At 36.3% G+C, this 24,326-nt stretch overlaps 1 protein-coding gene across 4 annotated transcripts; it reads left to right on the top strand.

Moving 5' to 3' along the window:
* Positions 1–24,160, top strand: CDC16 (cell division cycle 16). 4 transcript variants are annotated; one of them, XM_075710374.1, is made up of 18 exons: positions 1–89; positions 2,278–2,332; positions 3,246–3,343; positions 3,856–3,894; positions 4,705–4,845; positions 6,777–6,936; positions 7,562–7,656; positions 8,290–8,423; positions 10,126–10,205; positions 11,802–11,851; positions 13,527–13,600; positions 14,594–14,719; positions 15,470–15,622; positions 16,233–16,296; positions 18,054–18,115; positions 20,226–20,361; positions 21,282–21,372; positions 22,481–24,160. In XM_075710374.1, the coding sequence occupies exons 1-18, from the start codon at positions 42–44 to the stop codon at positions 22,744–22,746; spliced, it is 1,872 nt and encodes a 623-aa protein (XP_075566489.1). In that variant the 5' UTR covers positions 1–41; the 3' UTR covers positions 22,747–24,160. The 4 variants fall into 4 exon arrangements, with proteins under 4 accessions (XP_075566489.1, XP_075566513.1, XP_075566505.1 ...); XM_075710398.1 differs by lacking the exon at positions 22,481–24,160 and adding an exon at positions 22,065–22,089; XM_075710382.1 differs by lacking the exon at positions 1–89 and adding an exon at positions 513–528.
* The last annotated feature ends 166 nt before the right edge of the window (positions 24,161–24,326 follow it).

Raw genomic sequence — 24,326 nt, 5'->3', positions numbered from 1 at the left:
TCCGCTCTTCCCTCAGCTTCGCCCGCAGACCGCGGGGGAGGATGAACCTGGAGCGTCTGAGGAAGCGGGTGCGGCAGTACATCGACCAGGTGAGGCGCGGGGGAAGACACCGGTGGTGCGGGGCGGGGTGGGGTTTGCCGGGGCAGGGGCGGGTGGGCCGCCGGCCCTGCCCGAGGGGAAGCCCCTCTCGGCCCGGGGAGCGGGTGTAGCAGGTGCCAGCCTGTGTGGCCGGGGAGGAGGAGTTAATTTTGAAAGAATGCCCCGTTTCCTCTGGAAAAGGAGGGAGCGGGGGCGGGAGAGGAGCGCGGTGGGCCGGAAGCGCCGCCCGGGCGGTCTCTGCTGGGAGCTGGGGCGTGTGGCCTCCCGCTAGCGTGACGGGGGATTTCGCGGGTCCTTCCTCCTTTGGAGGAGGAGGAGGAGGAGGAGGAGGAGGGAGGCCCGCTGTGGGAGCGGTGGGGCTGCTGTGTAGCAAAGGCGTATTTGCAAGATCCCTTCCTCACGGGTTGTGCAAGTCGGGCCACGCCTATGGTTGGTTATAGATGCTCACGGTACTAACCTGCGACGCTGCAGAGCGGTGTTAGAAAGGCAGGCTTGTTTTCATTTGTTGATGGATTCAGCAATTATGTTGCTGCAGGGCAAACAAAAAGAACACGCAACAGGAGAAATGCATTACTAAACTAGATCAAGTACAGCATGAAACTGCTCTGCTCTGTTTCTGGTTTAAAGACTTCATACTGGCACCACTACTGAGAGAAACCCATCCCTTCTGTTAGCACAAACACTTGTGTGTGTGGCCAGCAAGTCTGACCAAAAGATTGATTTGGGACCTAAGTTAATTTGGCAGACTTTATTGTTTTGTTTTGCTGTACTCAGTTAAACTGGTTCACCAAGCTGCTTTGCCATGCAGAGGTGTAGACACTCGTGCAGTTCTGAGGAAGGGGTGTCAGGAGGAACGTCGGTCTGCTTCTCTGTGTAATATAGTCATCTTACAGTGCTGTAGAAGTGCTAAACAAAAGTTATATAGTGCCCTGCAGGCCTGGATTGTGCCTTTCTTTTGTGGTGTTGAGAGAGTTACCTAAACCGCAGTTCTTGTAGACAGCTATTACATATGTTACATATGTGGGGTTTTGGTTTGGTTTTTTGGTGGGGTTGTTTTTTGGTGGTTTTTTTTTCCCCCGGGAGGGCAGATTGAAACCAAACTACTCTCTTGGCAAATTTGTGGGACATTCTTAATCCCCATCAAGTAGGGAATGTGGAAATACACAATAGAAGAGACCACTTAGGTCATGGAGTGTAGTGCTTTGTGAGGACTAGAATACCATCAGCGTGCATTTTGGAAAAGTCTGCCAAACCTCTACGTCAAAAGCATAAAACAGTGTCTAACATTATAAACAAACTCCACAACTGTAGTCTTGCAGGCAAGAGCAACAGTGATCAAGGCTTTTCCAGTGTTGAAAGTCCTTAGGATGGCAGGATATCTGTTAAATGTCCAGCAGATCCTGGGAAGCATATTATGCCTGACAGCATGAAGAATGATAAAAAGGAAAAACAGTAGTCCCTGCTGATCTTTTCGGAGAATAATCTCAGCCAATTCTATGAGGTTTTGCCTAGCACCCCAAATCTGATGGCAACCTTTAGCTGAGTTAGTGGGATATACCTGCAAACTCTGCTTCCATCGGATCTCTAGTTGCCACCAGTCTTCTCCATTGCACCCGATTCTCCTGAACTGCAGACTTAATGGTCAAACTGTGTATCCAAGGATAAGGGGAAATTCACATAAGGACTATGGTTTGTGTGAGGGTAAAGCATCTTGACTGGAGAATGAAAGTTTCTTAATCAGACATGATGCTGCTGAAGTTTCCTGAAGTAATTTATGTGTCTTTTTTTTTTTTTATATAGTATTCTCTTTCTTCTAAAATGTAGCATTTATTTTAACTGAAGGGGGGGGGTTCTTGGTACTTTTTCAGTGATAGCAAATCAGCTAATGACCTATTGCCATACTTATGTAGCGCATACCTTTTGGTCAAAGATACCTGCATTTTATTGAAAATAAACAAACAACCCCACCTCAAATTACTTTTTGATATCTTCTAGAAGTTACAGTACTGGCCCTTTTAAACAATTTTTTGAACTTATAAAGATCTCAAATGTGAATCGCTGTTCATTAGAGACTACATGCATAAGATACTAAATGTGAATGATGTACAATATATTTCAAAATAATCCAGGAAAACTAACCCCAAATAAATACTAATTATTTCTATCATGCTTTTACAGCAGCAGTATCAAAGTGCCCTGTTTTGGGCAGACAAAGTAGCTTCACTGTCTCATGGTAAGTAGCTGCTTTTTACATTGGTTTTGATTAACTTCTTTCTGATAGTATTCTGTTTCTTTTTTCTTGTTTTCTTAAAGCTATTTGGCTAAATGTTGAAGCTTTGAGTTTGGTGTAAGTGCTTTTCTGTGATCTCTGGAATGCCATTTTTCCAAGTAGGGCAGGGCCAATCTTTCCCTTTTGAACTTTGTGTTAAAATTAATGATTGGCCAAGCCTTAAGGTTTGCCTACCTTGAGACACCAAAAAAAAAAAAAGTGATCTATGAGAGACAACAGTGGTTTCCTACAGGATTCACTGTTGTTCTGGGTGACAAGTAGAATGCAGGTTTACAGAGTGAGTTATGCTGGTAGCCTATATCTGCCTACAGCCATGGTCCATTTACACTTCTTAAAATGATTCTAGGGGCTTGATTCCACAAAAACCTTGGTTGCCAATAAAGTAGGAGAGTACTAAGCTGTGCTTCTGCAGTCATAACTTTAAGCTGCAGAAGTCTAATGCTTTCACTTTCACTGTTCTTAGGTTACCACTGATCTTTTTTGAGAGACACAATTCTGGGTTGTTTTTCTCTGCCCTTTGTCCAAGGGCAGGGTAACCTACAACTGCTATTTTTTTTAGATCTGTATCACTGTTGTCTCCTTCTCATGACACACCTCTAGTGTGAGATTTTTTGTATTCACTGTCCAGTGCGTTATCTGATGTCCTTAAAATTAAAATCTGATTTTTTAAAAATTTTAATATCTCACTGATAGATGTGTTTTTATATATATATATTAAAAAAACTCTTTGTAACTCAATAGGATGCTAGAATAGGGGAAAAATACTTTTCTAGTGAAGCAAAAGTGAATATTCTGTATGGAAGTGTTTACAGATATATTCTAAATCAATGGTTTATAATTTGCTCTTTTATTTTAGAGGAACCACAAGATATCTACTGGTTGGCCCAATGTCTTTACCTAACAGCTCAGTATCATAGGGCAGCACATGCCCTTCGATCACGTAAGTTGGATAAGGTAAGTCACTTCAGTCAAAGACTTACTGCTGTTATTCCACTTTTAAACCTCTGTTGCTAACCACACTGACTTCTTCACCATCAGAGGAGAAGGTTCACGGGAAAAGTAATTAAAAAACTTGCATGATGCAGTTTATCTGAACCAAGTACAGCCCTGTGTTCAATGGACCAGATTGAAACTGTTGTCCCCTGATAGGGTCACAGAAAAGAGAATGGGTCTGAGGATGTAACTGCAGCAGGTTTGGGAAGGTGGGGTGTCCGTCAGGTGTAGTTGTTTAAATTGTCCTTCCACTCTGCCAATGAGTGGTGAAGGCAAGAGTGAAGCAAGTGTCCTTTGAGAGTTTAATAGTAGAGAAAGTGTTACAGACTTAGTCATTTTGGTCAGGAAAGACTTGGAGGTGAAAGGGATGAAGAAGCCATACAAGCGAAAAAGGAGAGAGCAAAACGGAGTCTAGCAGTGTAAGTAAACATGCTCTCTCTTTATGACTAATATGTACGAAACTTCTCTTTCAGTTATATGAAGCATGTCGCTACCTTGCAGCTAGATGTCATGTGAGTACACGTTTTAACCTCTATTGGAAATGAACAAAACTAAATAAAAGATGCATCTTGGGAAGATTAGGTACCTGACAGGCAATGTAACTGTCTATGTTCATTGGAATAACAGGTTTAAATTTTGTGACAGTTGATTGCATTCTTTAACCTTCAGTATGGTCACTGGAGTATCTATTGTGGTACTATTCTGAAGAAATCCAACCAACCTTTTTTTCCAAGAAAGAAAATACTCCTCTAATATTTTGTGGGGAAAGAACGTGAACTATTTTTGTCTCATGTCTTCATGTTTATGTTTTTAATTGGTTGGAGGAGATGTGATTTATGGTTGTATAAATATAGTTAGCAGTTTTATGCTTCTGTATAAAATGTGGTACATAAATAGTAAATGCAGTGCTATGACAGGAAAACTGGATCAATTGGTAGATTAAATATAGAAATTTGAAACAGAATAATATGCTGCTTATAGAATAAGAATAACTTATAGAATAAGTATTTTACTAAAACATGTATTAACTATTTTTAGAAGCATATCTGCTTCTGTGATTGCATAATGCTGAATAATAGATTTTTCTGTAGGTGTTAATCTTATGATTTTTTGCATATTGTAAATAACTAGTAAAATAGTTGGCTGCAATTGTAACATAATGACATATGTCCAAATAAGAATATGCATGCATGACAAATCCTGCTGGTAAGCACTGGTTGTTTCAATCTGTGCCTTTGAAATGTGGTGCTGTGTTTATTGGTGCTTTATGTACAGATGTTTCAAATCTCAACCTTGTTTTTTACATGCACATATTTGGCTAGTATGCTGCAAAAGAACATCAACAGGCCCTGGATATTCTTGATATGGAAGAGCCAATCAACAAAAGACTTTTTGAAAAGTACTTGAAGGATGAAAGTGGATTGAAAGACTCTACCACAGACTGGGAGATGTCACAGTCCTCTGTAAGGGACCTTTTTTGAGCAAATATTTTTATAACTGAGAAAAAAATATGTGAAGCCAGAAAGTGATTTTACAGCTGTATGAATCTGACACTCTGCATTTAAGCTTTCATTTTTGGATAACATAGTTTTCAAAAATGCTGAATTGTTCTCTGTTCAGTCAGAAGTCACATGTTACTTGCCTGTAGGAAAATAACTTGCTTTGCAAAAATGAAGAGTGCTCTTTGAAAACTTCCCATAAATTATTTGCAGACACTTTGCAGGAAGTTCATGATCTAGCATTAGTTTTTAGAGTCTTTTAGCTCTATGCTGCAATTTCAGTCTTGATAATGTAAACTAACACTTCTCTCAATTGGGCTGCAGGTTCTGAGATAACAAAGCAAGTTTTCTTCTCCAGATATTTTGAATGAAATATTTCCTTAATCACGCAAGTGTTGCTCTTAGTGGGACATTTTTTTCATCACACTTGAAAAATTATGTGATGTGAAGGTGAAGTTTTTGAAGCTCAGTGAAAAAATTCTGTACAGGCACACAGTTAAAAGGGGTCTGTACCACGTGAAGGCTGAAGAGTCTGTGAAGAGCCTTTACTTTCAGAGTTATGGATTGAAGTTTATTAGCTGAAACTACAGTGAAGGTGGTTGGCAGATGGCATTTTCCCTGTAAGACTGAAGTAGCAAAATGGGTGAAATCATCAATGTAAACTGATTTCGAATGCTGGTATTAATGGGCCGAAGGGAGAAGTGGATTAGACTGAGTTACTGCGGTGCACCTTAATGGGAACATTGAAGCTACCACTGCAAGCAGAGGAAGAAGTCCTCAGCTTTAGCTGTTCATTCTTGCTCCCTGTCTCATGGTACTCTGGCCCAAGTGTTTGTGTGGCTGATTGTTGAACTAAATTGGGAAACTATTTTGGCTGAAAAATAACGCAGCCAAAAAACTTGACTTCTGTCAGTCCTTACCTTCACAAATGCTTGTTATAATGTAGCTCACTAATGGAAGTATGGGTTTGGTTTGTCAAAGGAGAGAACTACTGAAGTGGGTACTGCTACAAAAAAATTTAAATGAAACTCCTCTCTAGGAATGTAGTTTTGTCAAACTTGATTTGTTTTCTTTGCACAGACACTAGTTCCTGAGTAAGAATGACTGGTCTCTGAGCTGGTAACAATATTACCACTTTAGCAGCCCCCTGGGGTTTATCAGTTGTCAATATAGCTATACTGTTTCTAGTGTGGGGGCTCCCGAGCGAGTTGGTCTGTCTAGTTAGTCTGATGATACAGATGTGTAATGTGTTAACTTTCTCCAAGTAACTTGCTGACACTTCTTTTGCCTTCTGACTGAATTTAACACCCATCTACAGAGTTTTGAAAGAACATGTTATTTATTAGACATCTTAGCACAACTTTAACTATGGTAATCATGATCTTTCACTACTTTAATTTCTGAAACATGTATGTTTTGGGTTGAAGAGAAGGATATATTTTTCTGCTCAAAGTAGTTGATTTGGCGTTTTTCATCTCTGGTGAGGTCGTTCTTCTCTTGCATAAAATATGTGGTTTAATAGTCAGCAAAGAAGTGGATTGCCTTTAGAAGTGGCAATTTCCCTGTATTGACTATGAAGGGAATTTAGCATAAATAGCTTACAACTCAGCATCAGAGAGCTGAATGCTAGAAGTAGAAAAGAGAAACTCTATCCTCCCTCTACTTATTTCAAGCATGTATTCGTTTGGCAGTAGGTAACCTGACAGGATTCATTTGATTTTTTTTCTTTAAGCTAGTAGTAGAGACAATATTTTATTTAAAGACAGCACTAGAAAACCAGGTTCCATCATACATGAAATGCTTTTTACTTTTCAGGGAGCCCATTTGATTTGTGCTCAAAACCAAATTGCAAACATTGATTCAGTCTTTGACCTCCAGCCCTGCTTTTCCACCAGATCAAGAGCTCTATATGCCTTTTGCGAGGGAAGATCTATGATGCTTTGGATAACAGAACCCTAGCAACATACAGCTACAAAGAGGCCTTGAAGCTTGATGTTTACTGCTTTGAAGCATTTGATCTTTTAACATCGCACCATATGCTGACGGCACAAGAAGGTTTGGATAGCAGTATTTCTCAAATACAAGTAAAATTTAGCTGCTTTCTCAATATGCCTTTTTCCTGGATAAAAGTTAAAGCAATGCTACGAGTAACAGACTTTAAAATATTACGAATAAATAAAAAATGTATGAAATGAGTAAAAATTATAATCTGCTCAAATTTACATTTGAACTTTTTCAGTCTTGCAGTGCTAAGAATTAAAAGAAACAAAGTAACCCAGCTTCCCTGTTTGTTAGCTCCGGAAGCTCCCACACTCTTTGCCCAGCCTAAACAGTGTTTTTCCTGTGTTCTCAACTTCACAGGCTTTGAATCCATGAAACCCTACTGGTGTTTGCTTACTTACAGTAGGCATTGGATAATATAGCATTCTCAGTGATAAAATTTGACACATAGAGTAAATAAAAATAGTGGTGTGTTATGTTATCTTTATTAAATTTTATTTAAAAGTGTAGAAGGAAAAACTAAGAATTAAATCATTAATTTCCGTAATTAGTAGTATTGTCTGTTTTAGTGTAATCTGTTATCTTCCTTGTAGTTTCGGTGTGAGCATCATAAAATGTTAGATCTTGCTATTTCTTCCGTAATATGACCACTTCAATTTTTTTTCTTTAATTTGCATAGAAAAAGAACTTCTTGAATCTCTACCTCTTAGTAGACAATGTACAGAAGAAGAACAAGAATTGCTTCACTTTTTATTTGAGAATAAATTGAAAAAGGTAAACCCCAAAACTGACTAAAAAGCTGGAGAACTGATTGAAAGTCGTGACTTTGGGTGTAAATTTTCTTGGATTCCATTTATTCTGGACATTAAAATAAATAAGGGCTTTGTAGTTTTGGTTATTTTAATATTTATGACACAGTAGATATCACTTTACGGGAGTAGTATAATAGTTTTGTGTAAACTTATTTTCTCATGCAGTGACAACTTGAAATTCTGATTATTTTTTTTTTTAGCTCTATTTCTTGAGAAACTTCTAGGTGGGGAAAAAGAACATCAGTAATGTAGGCAAATGGCAGTTACCTGAAAATACTAGGATATAACAACATTATTCCAGACTATTTTTTCCAAAGGCAATGTGAGTGCTCTGAAAGCCAACTATATATTGCTCAGTGTTCATTTCCACAGCCTACACTTAAGATATTGACACTGGCAAGCATCGTTCATGTTCTAGATGAGCTTTTAGTACATTATAAAGAAACTTTTTAGCAAATACATGCTTTATGGACTTTCAGTTTAAAACTAAGAATTTTAAGCAGCTTAATACTTCTTAAATGTTCTTTTAGAACTAAAAATGTTAATACTGATACCATCTGACTTTAGACTGGTTGTTGTTTCTTTTATCTTTCAGTATAATAAACCCAGTGAAACACTGATTCCTGAATCAGTAGATGGTCTTCAGGAAAACCTGGATGTGGTAGTTTCTTTAGCTGAAAGACATTATTATAACTGTGATTTCAAAATGTGTTACAAGCTTACTTCACTGTAAGTATACAAACCAACTTTGAGGTTTTTTTTTCTCATGTGGCGTAGTATAATAATTATGCCTGGAGTTACAGCAAATATCATTGTTCAGTGGATTGACGTACATAACAATTTAAATAACGGGTATTTAAAATGCGTAGTTTTTGTCTGGCAAGACACATTATTTTTATGATGTGTAGCAGAAGTATCCAAAGCAAAACTCCAGTTAATCAGCACTGTGCTGCACTTCCCTTCTTCCATCTTCTTCCTTATTCTGGTACTTTCAGTTTTGTGTGTTTTCTACCTGCTTCTTGTTTGGCCTTTAGAATGAACAGGTTTGGATCAGTTGGTTAGTTAGGAAGTATGATTTCTCTGGCTGATTAAAAGTTATGTTAATTTTGATGTGCAAAGTATTGTGTCTCAGTTGTTACGTAGCCCAGGAATACACTGCTGCTCGGTTGTCTCATGGGTTAGAACAACAACATGGATTGCTTCTCAACTACTGTAAATCTGAGCACACGGTTGTGGAGCTATTTTTTCTGCTGGCCTGACAGCTACACTTTTGAGAAAACTATTTTTGTGTACGTACTGCATAGTCTCAGAATATTAGTAGTATAAAACAGAAGGGGTTTTGTTTCCTTTTGTTTTGTTTTTTATAGTGCAACTTCTTAGCTGAAGGAAGCCATCACTGTGTAGAATATCCCATGGAGCCCAGTACAAGCAAGATTTTTGGAAGGCTGTAGAGAATGCTGACAGTTAGGGTGAATTTAAACATCTGAGTAAAGTCATGATCCTGTTGAAATAAATTACTCCAATTAAGTCAATAAAATTACAGTATCACATCTTTGTTTCTGAAACTTCATTGCCACACCTTGTCTAGCAGAAAGTGTAAATGTCTTCTAAGGAGGAGACTATCACAGATGCTAGAGCTTGGAATTGAGAGTCTGAGCAGTTCATATAACTTCAAAGTTTTAGATTCCCTTCAAGAGAGCATTTAATATACTTGTTTATATGCTCTTTTATACTTCTCATTTGAAATACTTTGAACTATTTAAAAACTTCAACTGTTAACTGTTTCAAGGTGTACTTCTCAGAGAATGGAGTCATAATGTTGTACTTGTGATTTAAGAGATTCTGTGAATTGATTTTAAGACATCTTTTTTTTTTCTCTGCTTAGTTTATCAAATGCCAATGCTTACAAAAGGGCATGTGCCTACAAGCCATGTCTTGCATGCAGTCTGTTGTCTGTGAGACCATCTTCTGTTTCTAAATGCCACAGGAAATAAAAATTTAAAACTGAGCTAAATGTTTCCTAAGGCATACTGCTTAGTGTTAAGCTCAAAGTTGAGGACTGTTGCTTGAAAGTTGCTGTCAAATATATGGAAAAAATGAACAGAAATGTTGTTGATTTGCTGTTTGCTGGTTAAATTTGAAGTGACCTGCAAACAAATGTGTATTTTTATTCTGTTTTTCTAATTATATATCCAGCTTGCCAGAATTTTCTGTTATCCTTTTCTGTTAAGCTAAACTAATAGTTACTTTTCTGGTCTTAAGATAACCTTTATTATGCTGTTAACAGTTACCTTCTAGTCACAAATAGTTTTCTAGTGCCTAAACTGGTAGTTAACTGGAACATTACACACTATAAAAGCAGCTTGCTTATAACACACTCAAGTTCTTGAAATGTGCACTGCAGATTTTTTCTTTTTTTTTTTTTTTTTAGAGTGATGGAAAAAGATCCTTTCCATGCAAATTGTCTACCTGTGCATATAGGGACACTTGTGGAGCTTAATAAAGCAAACGGTAAGAAACACAACATTTAATATGAGTCAAATGAATATTATAAAGCTTCGATTTTAAAAAAGAATTAAGGATGCCAAGAAACCCCATTATATACCATTTAAAAAATTACACGTATTTTTCCTCCTACCTGCAGTTTCAAGAAAACGGTGGTGACTGGAAAAGAAGGGAGTTCCAGAGCTGACAACAGCAGGGTGGGGAGTAGTTGTGCAGACAGTCTGTGTGATATTCATGATCATGAATGAACTGTCTTTTAACCGCTGGGCTATGTAGCCAGAAAGTTAGTGAGCTACACTGCTTCATTTCTGTTGTTTGATTTCTGTTTTGAGGTGATCTTCCTGGAGTATCTAGGCATGCTTTTTCTGCTCAACAACAAAATAAAATGTATTCATTTAAACTAGAAGGAACTCTTCAGCAGTGTGTATGCTTCGGTGGACATGCTTTTTTCTATATCAGAAAAAAGTTCTAGACTCTCCTTGCCTTTGCTGTTGTGAAGGCCTCTCTTTAGTTCAGACAAGTTAATAATCACGCAGCACCTTTGTTGGAATGACAAGAATAGCTTACTTGCAGCTGGGATGGCTTTTTCTCATTTCAGACTGCATATAAACATCCAAACCAAGTGAGGAGCTTGAATGTCTTTAAAACTGATTGGAAAATAGAATAAGGAGCTCATATGATTTGCAGTCTCTCAAAGGATGGTGCATTGTATGTACACAAATAGGTCACTAGTTGTACTAGTACTTCTCAATGTTTAGTAAATGTACTTTTCAGTTACTTGACAGTTAACTACATCTGAAAATGTAGCCAGTACTCTGATTTTTCTTCTAAGTCTGCCTTAAGAAGTATTTTGTAAATAAGTTGGTATTTTGTAAGCCAGTTTACATATTTGATTTTTCTGAAGCCAAGAATTGATGCAAAGTACTCCAGGACAAACTCATCAATTTAAGAGCACTGTACTCTGAAGAAATAGAAATTTTATGTCCTGTAATGTTATTTGTCTTGAAATTGCATAGGCAATAGAATTGTAATCCTGTATCTGATTACTTCTGCTGTTATTACAAAATCTGTAGTAAGTTATTCTAATAACTAGAATTATTATTTTTATTAGAAAGGTAATCACTTAGAATCATTCCAAATAATATAATAATTTATTTGCTTTTGTCCTATTTTCAACATATAAATGCACAGGACTCTACTTTGAAATTGATCTAGCCAGTATGTTATACATTTTAGATGTAGGAAGTTCAATAGTGTTTTACCTTGACAAGATACATTCAAGTGTAATACTACAGTCATTTATTTCAATGTATGCTAATGACCTAAGTTGTTGCAGAATTCTTAAGGGGTGGGATGTATAGCTGCTTATTTATGTGCTGTGAAGACTTATGGGTTGGTTTTTTTTTTTTTAATTAATTGCAAAACTGAATCTATTTTGAGGCAGTTTGAAGTGTTACCACTAAAAAGAAAACATTTTTGTTCATTTGTGCATTAATAACGTTGGATGTTCTGGGTATCTTGTATAGAAAGCTAAAGGGCTTGAAACATCTTAATGTTTTAGCACATTTTAATTTTCTTCTCTTGTTTCTTCCCACTATGTAGAGCTTTTCTATCTTTCTCACAAACTGGTGGACTTATACCCAAATAATCCTGTAAGTTGTTCTAAGCCTTCCTTACCAGGTGTTTTTTTTCTAGGTGAAAACACATAAAAGTTGTAATGTAATAGTCAGTTTGAGCAATAGGGTCCAAAATCTGTTTCTGGATAGAGCTAGTAAAAATGGTTTGCTGCTTTTATTTTCTATGCATTGTAATTTTCTTTACCGGGGTTCTTTTTTTTAAAACAAAGTGCCTGTAAAATATATTCAATGTGAGATATTCACTTTGAACAATAATTTAAAACAAATGCTTCAGTAATAAATGTATATGCCTCTCTGGGAAACCTTTTCCAATGTTTGATCACCTTCATAGTGAAAATTGCTTTCCTTTTACTCTTATGTGAATATCCCATGTTGCAACGTGTCCATGTTGCCTCCCATGCTGTTGCTGCACCTCTGAGAACAGTCTGGCTCTGTCTTCTGTATTCCCTACCATTAGATAATTAAAGACAGCAGTAAGCCTTCCACTTAGCTCTCTCTTCATAAGGCTGAACAAACCTAGTTAGAGACGTACATGCCAGCAGTTCTAGCTTGTTTGTAATATCAGGCTGGACAGGCTGGACCGATGGGCCGAGGCCAACTGTATGAGGTTCAACAAGGCCAAGTGCCGGGTCCTGCACTTGGGTCACAACAACCCCATGCAACGCTACAGGCTTGGGGAAGAGTGGCTGGAAAGCTGCCTGGCCAAAAAGGACCTGGGGGTGTTGGTTGACAGCCAGCTGAACATGAGCCAGCAGTGTGCCCAGGTGGCCAAGAAGGCCAACAGCATCCTGGCTTGTATCAGGAATGCTGCGGCCAGCAGGAGCAGGGAGGTGATTGTCCCCCTGTACTCGGCGCTGGTGAGGCCGCACCTGGAATACTGTGTCCAGTTTTGGGCCCCTCACTACAAGAAGGACATTGAGGTGCTGGAGCGTGTTCAGAGAAGGGCAACGAAGCTGGTGAAGGGTCTGGAGCACAGGCCTTATGAGGAGCGGCTGAGGGAACTGGGGTTGTTTAGCCTGGAGAAGAGGAGGCTGAGGGGAGACCTTATCGCTCTCTACAACTACCTGAAAGGAGGTTGTAGTGAGGTGGGTGTTGGTCTCTTCTCCCAAGTAGTTAGCGATAGGATGAGAGGAAATGGGCTCAAGCTGCGCCAGGGGAGGTTTAGATTGGATATTGGGAAAAATTTCTTCACACGGAAAGGGTAGTCAAGCCTTGGAACAGGCTGCCCAGAGAGGTGGTGGAGTCACCATCCCTGGAGGTATTCAAAAAACAGGTAGACGTGGCACTTTGGGACATGGTTTAGTGGGCATGGTGATGTTGGGTTGATGGTTGGACTGATGATCTTAGAGGTCCTTTCCAACCTTCATGATTCCTAGTTTTTACTCTCATTAAAAAATAATCCATCCACGAAGCCAGGAAACATGAAATTGCCACTCTACCCTTAATTGGTTTAGTGGTGGACTTGGTAGTGTTAGGTTAATGGTTGGACTGGATGATCTTAAAGGTCTTTTCCAACCTAAATGATTCTATGATTCTATCAAATAATTTGAAAAGCTGACTGATTTCAGTGAAAATGTTCCTAACTTCTCTAATTATAATCTGTTCCTCTGTTTTGCATCACTTATGGTGATGTTTCATTAAAATCAGTGTAATATATCTAATAATACTCTATTTTGATTTTAATGTATAGGTGTCATGGTTTGCAGTAGGGTGCTACTATCTCATGGTTGGCCACAAAAATGAACATGCCAGAAGATATCTCAGGTAAATTTCCCCTCCCTCCCCCGGTTTTCTTTAGTGAATCTGTTGCTCACTTGCTCAATAAATATTTAATATTCAAGATTGTTTGTGAGCTCATAAAATAAACAGAAGCCTCGTTAAACTGGTTACTACTAAAACATTCCTTTTGTTGATGCCCTTTTTTTGGTATAGCAATTTAGACATCAACCTGCTCGATACTTTAAAAATGACATACAGACTTATGTGGAATGTCTTCTGGCAGTCACCTTCCTGTTATGGGTGTAGTCCCTGCATTCGCTCATGCTGCCAAGCTAACTACAGCTAGATAATCAAGCCTCAGTTCTTAGCTTAAGGACGCTCAGCCATTCTCCCAGGTTCAGGTTTCATATCTTAAAGGGAAGAGTTAGTTGCCTTCAGACTGAGAAAATAACCTACAGAGCTTTCTAATGTTCCTGTCAAGTCCATCTTTCTGTGAAGACTCCAGATTGCAGTCTTGATGCTCAGGTTGCAGTCTTCAGCTCAGGACTTGAGTGACATTTTGTATACTTGTCTGATGTGACAAATACTTGTCTTTGTTAAGGCTAGTACAATTATATGGCAAAATTTCAACAGACAGTTCATTTGGTATTTTCATATCCTGCTTGTGAAATTTACATTTGCTAGAATATATTTATTTTGAAATGTATAGCTAGAATTTTGTAATACATTGTCACTATTACTGTTTTCTGTATTTTGCCCAAGTCACCTATTATATCGTTGTTCGTGTTCAGTAATATCAAATAATTCCTGTTGTCCATGAACAGCAACAGAAATAATACAATGAATTCTTGAAAAGCTGTGACACTTAAGTGCTAAATAGTTTGTTGAACTTTTAACTTTGTTTACCACTGGTCATTACAGAAGATTATCTTAATAGATACCTAACTATGTGGCATAGCATTGCTACATATGTAGTCATCTGAAGCAGATGAAATTGAATTTCAGATGTGTTTGCTTGTGACTTGCTCTTGTTCTTAGCAAAGCTACTACACTTGAGAGAACCTACGGACCTGCGTGGATAGCATATGGACATTCATTTGCAGTTGAGAGTGAGCACGATCAAGCAATGGCTGCATACTTCACAGCTGCACAGCTCATGAAAGGGTATGTCAAAAATGTCATATTCAGGAAAAATTAAAATTAATTCATAAATAGCACAGAATATTGACCTATATCCCTTTAAACAGTAGGAATACATTTGCAACAATTATCTAGTAGAGAACAAAGGAGGAAAAAAACCCAAATAATTTCATCATCTGCACTTAACTGCATTATTTGTGATTACTGTTGTGATTTTATAAGTTCTGAAGTCAAGATTTATATTTAAGTAATCTATGTTCTACCTGAAAGTTCTCTGAAATTTGTGAATCATGTTTGTCATACCAGGTCATAAACTGCTGTATAGTAATATCTTGAACAGCTGTTTCATGCTGTGGAGAAGGTTGTAAAATGAGTAGTAGACTAATCATGTCATATTGCATATAAAACTATTGTATTTGATTGTAGTTATTGGTAAATGTAATGCCTTTAATTGTTACTTCTTCCATATTCTATTTGTAAATGAAACGGAAGGAAACTAGGAAAAAAAACCCTCAGAACTAACTTAAGCACTGAGAAAATACATGTAATTCCAGAGCAAGTTACAATTATGTATTGGAGTTCAAATTCTTGGCAATAACTAATAAAGATGTAAAGTCTTTTAAACTGCCCCTTAGGCTAGTAGTCCATTTAAATCGGCTTTTACTTGGATGTACGTAAACATATGCAAACACAGTTGGCATTTCTTTATAGTTTGTGACGCCATTCCTGATAAGTGCACGTTTGTGTTTTTGTGGTTTGTTTTTTGTTTTTTAGGTGTCATTTGCCGATGCTTTATATTGGACTGGAATATGGTTTGACCAACAACTCAAAGTTAGCTGAAAGGTTTTTCAGCCAAGCTTTAAGCATTGCACCTGAAGATCCTTTTGTTATGCATGAAGTTGGAGTGGTTGCATTTCAAAATGGAGAGTAAGCTTGCAAAATAGGATTAAATACAATCTTAAACACAGATTATTCTGAAGTGTACTGTGCCAATATATCTACTAAAGTACTTACATTGAACTATAATTTCTTTTGGTTCTAGTTTAGATGGTGTTTACCCTAAACCCTTGCTTTCTACATTGTTCTTCACTGTTCAAGATTGAATGAAAAAAGCATTTAATGCTTGAGGAACATGCAGAGATCAACTATTACCTTTTGTGTGCCTGTCATTGGGTAGCGCATGCCTTGAAAAGGCAGCTGTCTGCACACACAAGTGCATGCATGCTACAAAATTTTGTGCAGCAAAATATTTTGTCAGCTCAGGAGGTTCCAAATATATTCTGAAAAAAACTAACAGATATAAGAACTCTTTAGTGAATATTCTTGGTTTGCTTCTGATTTTTTAACTTTGTCTTGTTAGCTCTTAGGAGCACATGCAAAATATAGCCAAACGTAAATTACTGTTTTTTACATCTAATTTCACTCATATGATGAAATAATGTCAAAGAACTGTTCCTTGTAATACTGTTTTCTCATACAGCTAATGAAAACTCTTCACTAATTTACTTCTCTTTCCCCCAACCCCTTCAATTCTTAGCTGGAAAACTGCAGAAAAGTGGTTTCTTGATGCACTGGAAAAAATCAAAGCTATTGGAAATGAGGTATTTTTCCTAATAACGTGCACGATGATAAATTTGTAAAACTCCAGGAAATCCTGTAATATCTTGTGACAAAATATAGTATGCTTATTTTAATATAGAAGCAATACAATATAAATTTGACTTTAAAACTTGGGCCATCTACTTGTGATTGATTATGTTGGGTTTTTAGATGAGAATCATCACATGTTATCTTAACTGCTACAGGAAAAGGCAAAAAGTACATTTCTATATGAAATTGAAAGAAAATAAGTGTTGACTGGAGAGTGGAATGCAGGTCTCATTCTCAGTCCTGGGTCTTAGTAGACCAATGGTTCTTGACCTGAGGGTGGAACTGGGTACACGTGTGAAGATGGCTTCTGCCACCTTAAGTGTTAGCCATTTCTTGAATGATTTCCACTTTTGTTTGGACATAATCCTGTAGGTATGGATTTGTTTTCTTTCTACCAGAGAGCGCCACTCTGTGGGAATGGGCCCCGGGATGCTTAACTAACTTCTGGAAAGTAATCAAAAAAATCACTGGCAAAAAGTTTGTCAGGAAGTGTGCTCATAGTTCAGGTGCTTTTGTGAATCAAAAATCAACCATTACAATCCCGATTCCTCAAATGCTGGAACACACTAATGAGCTTGTACCTACTGATAGTACAGTTTATTTTATTTCTGTTTTGTCATCTTGTCTAAAGAAACACATTGTACTAGAGTAACTTAAGATGTCTTAATGAAAGCAGTATCACATTGTGACAGGCTTCTTGTGAATTTTAAGATAGGGTTTTTTTCAATTTTTAGCTTAAATTTAGTTAATGAGGACACCACCTCATGCTACTATGGCTATTAACAAAGCCTCTCCTATCAAGATAATGAAATTGCTTCTAGAGCACAATAACCCTTCTATAAAGTGGAAAGCACTGAAAAAACTATAATTTTCATGTGGACAAGACACACATTTACTATAACAAACTGCACAGATACTAATTTATATGCTCACCAATATATAAATAGGGTTGTTGCAGTTTAGTTAAAGCTGTGTTGTTCATGTGAATACTACAAACTTTGTAGATCAGGCTTAAATTTATGCATATGCCTAAATTCTTTTATGTGTGGCATTTTTCTTGTTTATTGAGAAGTACTAAATATCAACATATCTATAAAAACACGATTGGAAATTGAGAATTAGAGAGTGAAACACCTAAAATAACTAGAGATACAGAGATACTCTGACATTGCATTATGAATTTGCAATTTATAACAATCAAGTCCAAATGATTTTTAATTTCAGCAAGAAGTGCTTTAAGGATTTTGTTGGCTCAGATTGTCTTGTGTGCATCGTAAATGAGCTAATTTATTTAAAGCAGTTGAAGTTAGACTATGGAGAAAACAGTAAAAGGACCTTCCGTATTTATGATTATTTTACAAACGCCTAGTTTGGGGGGTCTTCAGTGCTCCTAGGCTGAGAGACTTGATGTGATTTTTAGTTAAGTAGAAAAAAAATTTTGTTTTGTTTCCATCCAAGTTTTACTCTCATTGACCCTTTAAAGAAATTTTATTGGGTTTGTGGAATGGAAAAAATAGAAAATTGAGTTACTGAATAAATGTTTTGAGCCTAAATAGGTGTTTTGAAAAGCATTGAAAATGCTTGTGGTATTCTTCTCGGTCATGAATGAATTGTCTTGTTCATTTGTATGTTGTTTTTTTTGAAGTAGACAAAATTCAGTTACAATCTGGGAAGCTGCAGTTATTTGAATTGTTGCATTATTTTGCAGGTAACCGTTGATAAGTGGGAGCCTTTATTGAACAACTTAGGACATGTCTGCAGAAAACTCAAGTAAGCAGGGAGTACTGGAGCTACATTTATCTGGAATACTACACAAATGTGTTTTCTCTAGGCCTACTTCTTGTTTCTATCAAGATTATGTACCACATGAGAGCAGCGTAGAATTCCTTGAATTGGGTTGTGAATGTAAATACATTAATTGCCCCTTATATCCAGTTTAATACACACAAGCTAAAGTACTTAATGTAAAAGCCTTTCCTTAACTATTGATTCTTACTAGATAGAAATTTGGTCGTAGGCTTTTAGATCCTGGTATGGGTGTGAATTCTAACTGGCTACTGTCCCAGTCCTGACATAATTTAGTATGTCCACTGATTTAATTAACCTAAAGGTGGTTTTGTGCCAGTTAATTGCTTGGATCAGTGCTTATGTTTTTTTTAATTGAAGTGAAATATTCAGTGACATTAACACAGCAATAAAGTATTAGTTTATGGGTTTTGAGAACAGCACTATTTCATATTTCATTTCATATTTCCATTCTAGGAAGAGAAAAAGAAAGTGCAAAGTACATATGCAAGCTTTAACAGTTCTAACATAGAGAAATGCTTTCTCGTTAATTACCTTAATCTGATTTTAACCATTATTTTTTGTTTAATCAGTACCATATCTCTTTTTAGTGTCATGCTTTTAATTGTCCAATTGGCATATACTGTAATTTTTGTTTCAAAGCTGCTAATGAGAATGTGATTATGGTGGATATAAGTTGTACTTCTGCTTTGGCTTTGGTAGTAATTGCTTTGTGCTTGAATTGCCAATTAATCCTCACTTTCATTATGGAATACGGATGTATAATAGCTACCCCTTCTGCCAAGATCAAACAAAAGGCACTGTTTCTGGAATCTATTAATGAGTATAATTGCAGGTTTTTTCCAAATACTTGTTTCAGTTATAATTCCTTTTCTCTTTTTTAATTTCTACAATAAGTTAGTAACTGCTTACATCACACTTAGGACAACTTGCATTGTATTATTTGTTCAGGTTCAGAAAGCCAACCTAATGTATTTCTACATCCTTGTACATCTTTCAAGAAAATGAAGTTCAGAATTTAGGCAGCTGTACATATGCTTTGACAACTAAAAAAATTCTGTAAAAACTAATTTACTAGTGTCCATAAAACATGATATTGCTATTATGAAAAAACTTACTGGATATGTCTACTCACTAGCATTATGTGGTTGAAGTTTGAAAGCAGCATATTAAAATACAGTGGTAGCTAACTGGACAGTTAAATACTATGAGTGAAAGTAAAATTGAAATCACGTGAAAGTTTTGTGCAGCAAGCAAACAGTTGCATAATTTTTCTGCCTCAATTGTTACTTAATGCCTTCTAACAACTTCATGTGTTGCTGTTTTGCATAATTTCATTATAACTATAGATGTTAGAATTTCTTCTGAATAGACAATTACTATATTTATTTTTAACAACTTGGTACTAGAATGTCAAATGGAACAATTTAATTTGTCAGAGTAATGCCACAATATACATTAAATCCTTGTTTTATAAAATGACAAATGCAATAAGGAGTCTAATTAATGGATGATTTTCAAAGAAAAGGTGGCTGAGTATTTGAAAGAAATTCTGGATATGTGTAAACCTTCTTTTCTGATAGAGAAGGTAGCAAAATGGAAGTGACAAAAGTACCAGTGTATGTAGCACTTAAGGGCTGTGAAATTTCTGTCCAGAGAGCTTTTCTTACTTTGAACAAAGAGTTATTTGAACAAAGAGTTTATTGCTCCTTCACTCCCCTCGGGAGGAAAATGAAAGCTACAGAAAGCAAGCTAATGTTACAATGAGAAGCATTAAACATCTAAAGCAATTTACCATATCAAATTGCTAAAATCATCTCCAAATGGGGCCTAGCTGTAGGCAGCTGTTGTGCTACATAAGGGGAAGAATGGTTTCTCAATTATGTTGAGGAAGAAAATTGTCAATATCCATGAGTCTTGTGTGTGTTCTATTATGTTCAGAGTATGAAGCAATAATTTTTAAGTTCTTGCAGGACTGTGTGCCACTGATCTAAGGAAAACATCAATATAACATTAGAACAACACCTTTCACCCTGAAGCTTACTAATAGATCTTCTGTATTTAACCCTAACAGGAAATACGAAGAGGCACTGGAATACCATCGCCAGGCTCTAGTACTAATTCCTCAAAATGCTTCTACTTACTCTGCCATTGGCTACATACATAGTCTAATGGGCAATTTTGAAAGCGCAATCGACTATTTTCATACGGTATGTAATTGCCTGAAATTAAGTGCTGGTCACAGCTTCTGTTATTTACTGTTTCATTCTGATTTGGTTTTGGAACAGAGAACCAGCATTTTATCCAAATCAGTGTTTATTTTATAATCTTAATTTAAAAAAAAAAAAATCTTTCCAAGTTTTCTATTGATTAGGTAGAAAATAGCCACTTTGTGAAACTTAGTACTTGGATCCTTCTTTGTTATAAACTGAATATCATAATTGTCATATACATTTTATATACATAAACTTCTCATGCAGCTGAAATGATTTAAAATACTTCCAACCTATGCCTTGAAGTAGAAATTTTACAGCAAGTGAAACATTTAAAGATATGCTATTTTCTGTTGTCTCAGATTTATCTTTATTATATGATACTTGTGTATTATTATTGCAAGACAATTTTCGTGATTTCATGTTTTCATAGAGTAACAGTGAACTTTCCTCAGTTAAATTTTTAGCACTCAAGTTGACTGGCTTGAATTTAGCTGCAGTTCTATTTACCTAGAAGCTTGTATTACATAACATTTAGTCATAATTACTTTAAGCATGTCTCAATCGATTTCATTATAGATTGTAGCTTAGCTATACAAAATTAACTTTCTCACAGGTTTTGTAACCATTTTAGTAGCATGCTATACTTCATGAGTTGTGAATGATTGTCTGTCTGTATACATGTAATTTTCTGGTTTCATTTTTGTGCTTTGCTTGCTTACTACAGCCAGTTCATATGACAATATTATTTTGGTTGTGCAATGTTTTGCTTCTACAGTGAATGCTGTGCTCTGATAGCATTGTTGAGCAACAGAACAACAAACTTGGAACCATCGTGGACTTAAGATGCAAATGGTTTTATTTGCTACTGAACACTTTTTATTGATTTGTTGTTTGTTGTTTTTTTTTTTTAATAGGCCCTTGGTCTTAGGAGGGATGACACATTTTCAGTCACAATGCTTGGACATTGCATAGAAATGTATATTGGTGATTCTGAAGCATACATTGGTAAGTCTTTCACTTATGGGACTCTTAAAGTCATTGAGTCCTTTAAGAGCAGTCTTATTCTTACATCGAGAAAGACTGTCTACCATTACCTAGTTAACTTACAAAGTAGAGTATGTTTTTGTTTGGGTGGGGTTTTTTGTTTTGTTTTTTAAATGGCTAAATGAATCAGAACTTATCAGGAATTGCAGATGACCACTGTTTTTTATAAGCATCATAACAGTAAATTCTTTGCCATTAGAGATGGTGATGGTTTCTTTCACATAAAATACTGATGTGTGGCAACTTAGAAACCAAAGGGAATGGGAAAAAAATGAAATAGAAATGTGGAGTTAGATAATCAGAGGTCCTGATTTCGGCTAGTGCTGCTGTAAGAGAGATATGGGTATGGCATTTTCAAAATGACAAAACTCTGCTCTGTGGAGACAGAGTAAATTCTTCTGCCTCCAAAAATAGAGCTTTACATATGGTTAAAAAAAAAAAAAAGTGCTTCATAACAGTAATACATTATATTGCCATAGTTTGTAATATTCTATGAAAGCTTTCTGCCCCAAAACCCCCTTTATAGCAACATATTTCTGCTTCATTGAACTTACTGATTTATCTGTAATGAACACAGTTGATGTCCTGTCAAGCATGTTAATGAGGCTGAAGCCAGTAAAAGCCATCTGTGTGCTCTCTTGCTTTTCCTGCAGATTTTTCGCACAATTGAAGCAGATGTTTCTTCTCAATATTGTCTTGTTCCATATGTAGTCAATTAACACATCTGGAAGAACCATGCAGCTGTGTGATATGCATTAATGCAAACCATGCTGTGTGTAACTTGAACAACAAAAAAAGCCTCTTAGAGAATTGGGAAGGGAAATGGCAATTGCTTCTAATAACAGACTTTTGAATCTGAGTTGTACTTCTTATATCGTAGTTTTTTCAAAAAGGAGGCTGCTGTGTTTTTTCAGAACAACTCTATTCAACTTCAGTCATTAAGCAGCAACAGCTCCCTGTCGGTCTGAAAGCAGAAAATCATAGTAGTTTCCGGATGATAGTTTCTTTGAGAGAGAGTTTTTTGGGAGTGTTCACTTGGAATAAACTAATGGTTTGACTGTTTTCCTAGGAACAGAGATCAAAGACAAATTAAGATGTTATGACTTTGATGTACACACAATGAAGACATTAAAGAACATAATTTCACCTCCCTGGGATTTCAGAGAATTCGACATAGAAAGACAAACCCTGGATGAAAGTGGCATAGTAACATTAGAGACATCACATCAAAGGAAAAGTACAGATACCAGTCGCCCATTGGAAGAAACATTTGAGATTGAAATGAATGAAAGTGATATGATGTTAGAAACATCAATGTCAGACCATAGTACGTGACCATAAATGCTGGTAGGGAGCTCGTTTTGTCTAAGTGTAATATGATTGTTTTAGCATTTTTGTTATGGTGTTATACTTTCAAGAATTTGCTATTTTTATATGAATTCAAACTACTAGTCTCTAGTTAACATCGGGGAAAAAATGCTTGCCTTAAGGATGATTAAAAAGTATACATGATGGACTATTTCTACAAAATGAATCATACATGATGAAGTAAAAAATAAATTAACTTTTTTTTTAAAAAACTGTTTACCGATCTATGTGTGTGCCATCAGTAAGACTGTGAAGGTTTAAACTTACATGGAACCGTTAACAATGTTGTTAAATTGAATAGCCGGTCTAATATAGTATTATTGTGGCTTCTGTTTTCATCCTGTCTGTGAGGAATGCTTTCTTAGTAAACAGACCAAAAAAAAAAAAAAAATCCATGAAGTTTTATACTTACTACTTTATAAGTACATATTCCTTTAAGGAGCAATTTCAATGGTTTTCCATCATTTGACTCTAATTTGGCATACATTAAGTTGATGACAAAGCTTTAAATTGATGACAAAGCATGTTACTTTGTTATGCTTTCTCTTCATTTCGGTTCTTTATCATTATTCTATATTGTATTACTGAAAGAACATTTAAGAACTGGTTTTGGTAAGCTGACTAGCCAACACACTTGAATGGCATAAACATTAAGATAAATCGGTCTTACCTGCAATTAGCATTACAATAAAGTTGTAAGCCACAGTGTACTATTGTAGGGACCACAGTCATTCTCTTAACACATAGTTGTTTTGTCAATGCAAAGGATTAACTGAATAATATGCATACACAGTTTTTACAAGTCTCTAAACTGTGGTATTTTTAAATGTCATTGGTTCACTGAAAAATGAAGTAGTAAAGCATATGCCTCTGAAACAGAAGCAGTCATTTGTCCATCCACTAAACAGGACAGGTCTGTTTGCCTTCTTAGTATGAATGTTGAATGTATCTTGTGTAAATTTTTCCCTTCCCTTCTCTTCTTGCCTTTTCCATCTATGTCACTGTGTGGGGCATAAAATTAAAAAATTACTGCTACAAGCTGTCATAATATTTTCTTCTGTGACCTCCAGCAATGTTTTGGCATTTAATGTTTAGAATAGATTTCCTGAAGCTTAGCAGTCCAGACTTTAGTGTGAAGTACTTCAGAACTTCAAGAAGTAGCAATTTTTCTGTAGACAAAGATTTTTTTTCATGGAATACAAAGATGATTTTTGTTTTAGTCAGCAAAATAAAATCATTGGTCTAAAATGTAATTTCTACACTGTATCTCAGTACATTTGTGCTAACATTTAAACATGTATTTTCAATTATACTTTTAGCATAAAAAGTATATGTTTGGTTATTGTGATATAATTTTCATCCACTTTATTGGGGCAAGGTATAAAAATATTAGTGCGGTTCATGAAATATTTCCTATACCTTTTTTTGGCACTTTATGTAACTGAGGAGACAAGGGCTGAATCCAAGTACCTGTATTGAAACCTTGCTGTCATTTTTGCTTTCCAGCAGTCCATCTTACTTGATTAATGGTCCTTTTAACTTTAAGA

Source organism: Pelecanus crispus, chromosome 1 (assembly GCF_030463565.1).
Source record: "Pelecanus crispus isolate bPelCri1 chromosome 1, bPelCri1.pri, whole genome shotgun sequence".
Lineage (NCBI taxonomy): Eukaryota > Metazoa > Chordata > Aves > Pelecaniformes > Pelecanidae > Pelecanus > Pelecanus crispus.
The sequence above is the reverse complement of the archived record's forward strand: the minus strand, read 5'-3'. Positions and strand labels throughout refer to the sequence as shown.